The 9,764-nt window shown below is 33.8% G+C and overlaps 1 protein-coding gene across 1 annotated transcript; it reads right to left on the bottom strand.

Annotated features, from left to right (window-relative positions):
* Positions 1 to 881: 881 nt before the first annotated feature.
* Positions 882 to 7,791, bottom strand: LOC138321022 (uncharacterized). Its single transcript, XM_069264405.1, has 3 exons — positions 7,635 to 7,791; positions 2,912 to 3,033; positions 882 to 1,681 (listed from the first exon to the last, which is right to left on the bottom strand). Exons 1-3 carry the CDS (start codon positions 7,647 to 7,649, stop codon positions 1,585 to 1,587), a joined length of 234 nt encoding a protein of 77 aa, XP_069120506.1. The 5' UTR covers positions 7,650 to 7,791; the 3' UTR covers positions 882 to 1,584.
* Between the last annotated feature and the right edge of the window lie 1,973 nt (positions 7,792 to 9,764).

Below are 9,764 nucleotides of genomic sequence, written 5' to 3'. Positions count from 1 at the left end.
AAGATGAGGTTAGAACACCAAACTAACGGAAGTTTTCGTGTGTAATCTATGTAAATAATGAAGAATGATTTCGCTGCTTTGCCGTCTAGCGCAGTGATAGCAAATAACGCGCGGTAATTAAGATTTAATTTAATTAAATTAATTCATTCAGAAGATGATAATATGTGTAGTATTAACGATAAGCTAAACACTTTGGAACTCTACAAAATTATCAAATTCGTTTTACAGTCCAATTTGAAAAAAAAAATAAAGTCGTTTCTTCATGTATGCACTTTTAAGTAATAGCGTTTATGTTACCTACACAATATTATTAGTCACAGTGTGTATCCGCTGACCTAAGCATGGAAATGACTACTCCCTGTCAGAAATAGACAAGCTCAAGTTTCAAACGACAGGTAGGTGTTTGAAATCAAATGTAGCAATGTGATGCATAAGGAGTCCGACATTGTTGGAATCTAGAAATACGTTTAGTAAACTCCAATAATTGCTTTAACATGGGCATCCATTCAAGTGCGGTTTCTGATCAAATCAGAAATAAACTAATTGCACAAATTAATCTTCAGCGACTTTGTGTTTTGCTGAAGGTAGACAGCAAGGTCAATTGTCTTGATCTTACAAAAATCAGTTTATGTTTGAGCACTAAAGAATGAGTAGGATCGAGAGCCAGCAATTAATCCCTTTCGTATTGACCCCTCAATCTATTTAACAACACAAAGTTCGCACACAAGATAAAAGTTGATGTAGAACCATATATCTGCGTTGAAGCAGTAACGGCTTTTCCAAATCCTAGATGGGTGAAATCAGGCTCCTAACTATGCACATTGCACCAGATCTACTTTCCGAAAAGTGCGGGAAACGGACAGAACACATAAAAGCAAATATGAAGTTTTAAAACTGTTTATTGAAACATAACTTGTTATAAATAAGAACTGATACGTTTTAAACAGAAACAAACAAAATACGCTACGTAATGAACTACTTTACATCTACTTTCGATTAGAGTTATCTCCCTCCCAACGTTACCATTTCTGGCGGTTTTCGTTACTTAGTGAGACACACAGATGAATTTTGCAAGTTTATATATCAAAATGATAATTGAATTAATCGGGCCGTAAACCTCAATATATCCTCACAGTCTATGAATTCAATATTTGTTACTTGGCATACTAATAAGTTACTTTCGACCTATATATTGAATAACTATGAGTGTTGGAGTCCATCGAACTTTACATTTAAATAAAGAAACAAGTTTAAACAGAACATCAGAGTGATTGAATATGTAACCGAATGCCAGAGGTTTTCTACTATGGTTAAATACAATGTACAAGAAGGACACATATACTCTTTGAATATTTTAGGGGAAAGTGCAGTTAGGAAGATTCAGAAGTGATATGTTACAAGTTCAAAAAAGGAAGCAAAATAAAGATCTACGATACTTCTATCACATCCACGTTAGATTCATTTTCTCTCACAAAAACTACTTCCGTTTAACTAAATATCGTACATGTACATCTTCTTGTTAAGAGGACAATCTGGACGGTTAGTACGGAGTGGTCTCCCTTCTTCTGTTTACATCCTGGAACACTAAAACACCGGCGCCTGTGTGTTTTTTGCCGTTACCATGGAGGCGAAGTGTTTCTTGCAATATAACGTCTTGGCGTCTTGGGCATAATTGTTTAAACTGAAATAGACAATATTGAAATAACTGTTAAAGGGACAATTCAGTCACGTTAATCCTGTTACATACCACAAAGCATAACATGGCATAAATGTATTGTTTTACATTCCTTATGAAACATATAACATACAATATTAATATATTCCACGTCATTGTTATACTATAAGTATTTTAATTGATACCGTTGAACTTTCAAATGGTAAAGCAATACGATTTGAATGTATAATATGTACGCTGTCCCGATACCTGAGCCAACATCACGTACGTTGAACAAATGAAATACATAACCACTGAAGAGTTTATGAATAATTTATTTAACATGATGTATATATATGATATAAAGCATTGAAAAGGCATTATTCAGTCTAGTATATTTCCTTATTTGTTATCTCGTCTCATTGAAATAGAATGGGTTTGCGCTCCAAATCCCTGTGATAATAGTTTTAAATACAGTGCGCGACAACTGGTGAAACACGAAGTCAGGGTAATGACCATTCGGATTAGTTTACCTACAGCCTTCGCACAATATTAGCGAGGCTTAATTTCGCTATATTTCAAGGTATCCAATGCTACATTATAAACTGGAATGTGTACGCTGATAAATCGCAACGCTTATCCAGCCGATATCATACCAGTTGTAAATGCTACTTCTTTTAAAATGACATTGGTCTAAGTAAGTTTTGATGTCTAGAAATATGGTACATAGAGAAATTTAAAAGTCATTCAATTATAATGTCAATTCATATTTAAAGTCGTTTAACGCTTAAGTCTTTATAGTTTGGTAGATCGAAGGGTGAATACCAATTCAATTGAAATTGCTTCTAGTCTAAATCTTAATACCGTTGCAATGACCATGAGCAGTATTTTCATAGCCCCATAACAATTTCAGAATAGTTGGTTAAGGGTGAACTTATTTTACAAGCCAAAACTAAGTATAGAATGATAAAAACATTTTCACCATGACATGTTTAGAAAGTAGGTCAAAGCAACAAACGTTTTGCATAATTAAAATCTAACTTCACGTAGGTTCCTTCTTTCAAAGGTCAAATGCTACGTATATTGTTTATATTGTATATCAATTTCCATACACAATTTGCATTTTATTTAGTATAGAAGTTCAGAAAATAAACATTTTAAACTTAAATTTCAGTTTTATTGCTATTTTTACATGACAATCTCAATTTTTACAAAAGTAGGTGTGACTGATACCTTTTTTTCCATGTTCGTACTTACTTCAACTGCATTTTGCATTCGTTGCATTTGAAGCAGAATTTATGGTATGCGAGGCCGCCCGCCTCCATCCTCTCGTTAGCGTATACTGACTTCTCACAGATACCACATTTCTCACTTCCACCCTGCAATAAAAGCGGACACACTATAGTGCTGGTTAGAGTGTTTAATTATCATGTGTAACTTCTAGTTGGTATATTGTGAATGGCCAAACTGGGAATAATATTTCGACCATTCGTTGACTTTAGCAATCAGTGTAGATACAAATATGTAGTGTACGTGTACATGTAAGTAGAAAATATAACGGTTTTAATGAATTATGTGCGGTTGTCTGCAATTGTTATCAGAAATTGGAACTATTGGGTGTAAACGTCTCATATACTGTTTAACATGAATTGTTCGTTGTGTACAATCTCTCATTGTTGTCACATTAGACAAGAGTATTTTTATCAATGAAAACTACGAAAGAAACTACCTATGAATATTTCAGGTTATATAGTATATATCCGGTTTAGTTAGATATTTAATTTTCTACTGTTCCTCAACATCAGATCATGAAATCAATTATACATTTTATCACATGTAGGTAATTTGATGATTCTACAATGGGCTTCGCTTTGTATAACATGCTTCCGATCCTTGTCTAAATTCTAAAGATGAATACTATCTTTTGTTCATTTCAATGTTGTTCTTTTACAATGTCGATGTAATGGTCCAGAACATCTGCAATGAATTCGCATTTAGATGTTACAAGTCAGGCAGTTTTTATCATAAAACCTCTTATATAAAAGTCCTTCGCTGTGCCATGACATGCCCCATAGCTCTCTAAGCATGCATGTCTTAGCTGTAATAGATTACATCATCTCTGTACACATCGACATGTACGCGAGCCTGACCTAACGCTGTTGTCTGTCATTGATGTACCGATACCTAAGATAACATCACATGCGCGTCGTCTGCCAGGAATCTTGAGTGATGACGAAGTCGGTTAACTATGTGCAGAATCGGTATTTAAACTCTTAAAATATTTTATAAAAACTGATGATAACGAATCTTATATCCCATGAAATCCGTTCTGAAGAGCACTTCTTTATAGTTCAGCAGATGGGGTTTTTGAATTTGCCTACAACGTTCGGATATGTTTGCATTCACTAAGTTCATCCCCAAATTTACAGAAGTGATCTCGGATGACTAAAGAGCAGCAGTTTCTAAGAGTTTCGATCTTAACAAGTATCAATAGATTTATAATACTAACATCTAATAATGGTAGAATGGAGGAAACGCAGCAGTCTCCATTCCCCTTTAATGTCACTGTAAGATATTTACAATATGTCTTTTAAGAACTTTGCTTATAGCCAGATGTTTATTCGTTATGTTTTACATTAATTACATAACAATTAGACAAAGACACACGTTCACTTCCGCTCTAGTTGTTTCAAATTGTCTTAATTATTATCATTTATCTAAATATTAAACGTCGACTCAGTTATTCCCAGCATAAAGTATAAAGGTAAAAGAATCAATGCTAGTACATTTCTACAACATAAAAACAGATATAAAACATACAACATCAGATCGATCAGTATGGAACAGCCATATTTTGAATTGGTCCTTATCAAATAGTTTCTGTTTTTCCCTGTTAACAATTCAGTTACTTTCTCCTCTGTAATCTATTTCTGGAAATGTATACAATTATAAATGTTGCCATCAAATAGGTATGAAATGTAACACACCCAAATAATCATTTAACGTATTTTCAATGTAGCTAATAAATGGGTTTGGAATTGACAGACATTCCATTACTAGGTGTTCATGCTAGCAACACATATTGCGCATAATGACTTTACCGCGTGGGTGCTACGATTTGTTCTATCAGGCTACCACTGGGCGTGCTGGAAAAGCTGTATAATCAATCGGAATAATTCATCTCTGGGTGTTACTAGAATACAAATACTATATATACTAGAATGGCAACGTGTTTGATTTCTTACAATTTTTCTAGAATACATATATATCAAGGAACATCTGACGTTTATGACCAGGGCGGCTGAATAAACACATTAATTATGTATGAATTACAAATGGTGTTCAAAACATACAGTTTCTTCCCTAAAAACAATGAAAGAATAAATTATACTCCCCAACGTAAGACTGTAAAGGCCTTTCCATATGCAACTTTTTCCATGTGCAACTTTTCGTGTAATTTCGTGTAATTACTTTTAATTCCATGTAATCCCACAAATTAGCCAAAAAACACGAATTCATTTGTTTTGCTAATATTGTTACAAAATTTAATGGTAAACATTGTAAATACACTTCACAACCGCGGATTTATATATTGGCAGATATGTTGAAATCAAGACACAAACTATGGTAAACGTGGGAATTAATTGGTGTAGATTATTCCTTATATTGATTTTTTTAAGATTAGATTTTCGATGTTTTAGACACCAGCGACACCATAGCGCAATCATGTCCGCCTAGAAGACTCTTTAATGATCCCAAAGCAAAAAAAAAAAAAATGTTAATCATTATTTTAATAATGGAAGGCAACCCACATTGGATGATTGAAAAACAATGGAAGTGGAATAATTGTTAGCAGATAGAAAGACAAAGAACACAATTTACAGGAAAAGCTAAACAGACTTTTAATAGTTCGTATTTCCAACCATACCAGTGATTCTGGCACTCAATAAAAGTGTATAGAAGTGCGTGTAGTCTTGGAAGGGGATGAGGGAGAACACAGCGTGCCTGTATCAGTTTTCAGTGTTTGTAGAGTGGCCGTCAGAGAGAGGAGACTTTCACCCCACCAATAACACTAATGTAGATACCATCGCAGTAAAATGGACAACACAAAGCAACAGAAAATCGTACTTATACACTCCAACAAGTTATATTTTATGCTATAAATACGCAACAAAAATAGTCGGTTGTGTATATAAAAGCAGGGATACACTGCTTTACTTATGTTCTTTCCTCCTACGCTGTTATTCTCAGATCAAATCTGACACTAATTCTAGGCGCGGTATAAGCTCTGTTGGAGGTATATCTCTGACGTTGGTAGTGAATATGATTATCTTACTGGCATCTACACAGGAAAGACATCGTACAAGGATGTAACCGGTGTGTTTACATGGAGTTAAAGGCCCTATAACATAGGTAAAAACGTCACTACTATACTTATATAACATAATGAAAGTTAAAGGTGCCTAGTTATATTTTTTTTAGATAAATTTATCTTGATACAAGAACCAACATGACAGTAATACGGTAATTAATGTAATGTAATGATTCATACTTAAAAAAAACAACAACAACAAAAAACACGCGTTTCCTATATTAAACATTCCAGCATGTTGTCATGATGACATTACAACCGTTTTCACTTTCAAACTACTTGTTATATTACATTGTACGTTCAACTGGATATTCGCGTAATTAAAAGTAATCAAATGATCGATAAATCAATCTATATTTTACCATTGAAATTATTATAGAATTTATATCATTGAACGCATCACACAAATTTAAACTGTTCAATCATCAAATATCAGGACATGGTGAGAAATTATGTTACAAACACGTATTTAGATGTTCCTGGCGATCAATTGAGTCGATATCACAAAATATTTGTGAACTGTTGAAACGTATGAACTCACAACTCACCATAGCTTACGTAAATCTAAAAATATTAAAGAATGAAGTTTGCATTCTTTAGGATTACAGGGCCTTATCGTTAAAGAGCGTCGTGTTTTTATTAAATACAGATATATTAATGTTGATGGACGGTCAGCCTTTATTCCTCTTAGCATCCTTCCCCGGACTAACTAAGCATGTAAAGAAGGCCAGGAAATTACTAGTCGTGTAAACATGTGTTCCCAGGACTGCAATACTCTCTTATCGCCGAGTGAAATTGTTTATAGGAGACCACTTACATTAATGAGACTAAACAAATAGCTTACAGTTGACATGAAACACATTCTTATGTATATATACTCTCACACTAACCACTACAATTACTATCGGAAGGAAGTTTTTTGTACATGTAACAAATACATATTATTTTGTTATATGTGTTATTTGGAGACAACGGATTTCACTTATTACATATTAAATATATTTGAATTATGTGATTTTTAACACATCACAACACCACAAGAAGGCAAGACAGTTTTTTTATCTTCATTATACCCAAGATCATCGGATGTATCATTCAAGCCATAATTAAATGGGATTCTAAATTTAAAATTCGTTTCAAATAAAAAATTCAATCAAATGTTACCATAAGTGTTTTTCTCGAGTGGTATACAGACATGATGTTGTAATAAAATGAAAATAACATATTCACCACTTGCTTCTTATCTTCTACATAAAAACTTAAACATGTATAACCGCGAGTAATCCCCAATTAAATCATTCATATTGTCATTTAAGATATTTCGTGGCTATTGCGCATGTCAACATTATATCGAATTGAAATTACGTCAACAGGAATGATTGACGAGGTACAGAAACACTTGATATGAAGTTCATCGAGGTCACATTAAGCTAGCAATCCTGAATAAGCTGATAAGGTACAAAGATCTATCTATAAGGTAATGGACGAGCATCCCTCTTCATAACCAGTTATACATTAATTAATAATCAACGATGAAAATAGACAAAACATTGCGAAAGTTGATAGATTTCAAGCACATCTTACAAATGACTAAAATGAAATACTTACGAATTTAGGAGGCATGTTTCTTGGTTGATTTACACAGTAATTTGAACGCTTGCTGAAGGAAGAATGAACTTTTCACACGACTCATGATGTTTGAGGATTCGACGTGCCGTGTGCAAAAGAAGGGGGATCAGTCAAATTAATTTGTATGTCTCCTTTGTTTAAGTTAATGTCGCGAACGTATCTTAAACCTCAGATTAATATTAAGCTGTGTAAGTTAATTATTTGGAAACAAATACATGCATTATTAGATAAACTATAATAAAACATTGTAACATCGGAAATACTTATAAAGTTGTTGTGGCAGTCGTGTAAGGTTATAAATAGATATGGCGTTAGCTTAGGGCAAGTGCAGATAATGATACTGTTTGTTTACACTCTACAATACTGACGTAAGCAAAGCCACACATCCCGATTGAATTCGCTACAATGTACCGTAAATGTCTTTGTGATGTATAATGTATATCTATTTCCAGCCAGCAACAACATATTCGTAATACAGACAAAAGAAGATCCCTATATGCTCAAACTCAATATATTTTCGTGGTAGTCATATTTTAACGATGCAGCTTTTTTGGTTTTTATACATCCAGACAATCTTCCGGTGTTCTGTTTGTGATGGCAGGTCCCGTTTTGATAATTTGGCAAACCCTCTTGCAGGTAAAAGATTGATGCATTCGTTTGTTTTGGAATTCTTCGCCGGGGCTACATAATTTACACTTGCTCCATTATCATTATAACCTCATAACCTCAACAAAATATTCTTTAAATCAGATATTGAGGCAAAATGGATATTTCTAGTTTTCGCGTTTGGTGAAATTAATGGCTTGGGAGATCATTTGCCAATAGCATGTATGATTTTCTCTTATAAAAGCACATGTAGAAGCGCAGAAACTACAAAATGTATAATCAGATACTAATAGCTGATTTAGGTGAATTGGTTCTTATACATGCCAATACAAATGAATCGGTGATTGTACCAAATCGGTGTAAAGTTCCAATCGCAGTTGGGCATACGGTAGGATTATATGACTCTTTCATATGTACATATGTAGGATAGAACTATTCCACCCGAGGGTACAGAATTTTGACCCAAAATTCTGTACCCGAGGGTGGAATAGTTTTATCCTACATAATTTACATATGAAAGAGTTATTTTCTCACATTGCTTGTCGAGTTACTTGCACGAAAGGTGAGGCAGCCATTTTGTTACAAAATCTAAACTTCTTAAATAATTGATCGATTTTAAAAATAAGAACGCCATTCGAAAGAGCTCATCAAAGTTTGGTTTATATTAATAAATATAAACGAAATATCTTAGGTAAAACGGTTTGAAATGCAAATTAAACAAATGAAATGAATAAATCCGGCAAATCAATCGAAATAGAAGAAAAATGACGTCAACTTTGGCTGATATGACGTAATTTGATTATTCGGCAATTGTGACGTCATAGCTATGTAAGATAGATTTATCTTACATAGCTGTCATTCATGGGACAACTCTATATCACATGGCTAGCTATGTGAGAAATGCTAGAAGCGCCCCACATTGAATATATTCTTAGAGGAATTGCTCCATACAAGCATGGTTAACATAAAAACGAAATCCAATCCCTATATTTACACTCACACGACTTTTTATTTATATTTTATGCAAAAAAAATCGTCATTTGAAAGTGATGTAATTATTCAATAAAAGTCGGTCAAAAGTGGGAGGAGCTTACTCAATTGAACAGCGAATGATGACGCTTCACGTAAGGTAGAATTATTCATCCGCGACGACAAAAAAGTTCAATATTTTAGTGTAAAATAAACATGACAAACAAAGTAAATTTCAGAGACAATTTTATTTAATCAGATCAGAACTTTAAATATATCTTCAATTTTGCTAAAAGTTAATATATAGCGTAATAACATATAGAATTTGTACACGGCCACATGTGTGAACTCGGTGACCGTTATTGTGCAGCGAGGCGAAGCTGACGCACGCTTACACACTTTAGTTTGCCGAAGTTGTCAAAACACCGATTTTCAAGTAGCTCAATGTGTTTGAGATGTCGTCTGACTTGACGATATTACATCCTTGGGAGCCATGTGATTATATAATCTACGCTTAGATCCATATCGCCATCG

The sequence above is a fragment of the Argopecten irradians genome, chromosome 4 (genome assembly GCF_041381155.1).
Source record: "Argopecten irradians isolate NY chromosome 4, Ai_NY, whole genome shotgun sequence".
Lineage (NCBI taxonomy): Eukaryota > Metazoa > Mollusca > Bivalvia > Pectinida > Pectinidae > Argopecten > Argopecten irradians.
This window is presented reverse-complemented; position numbering and strand designations above follow the sequence as displayed.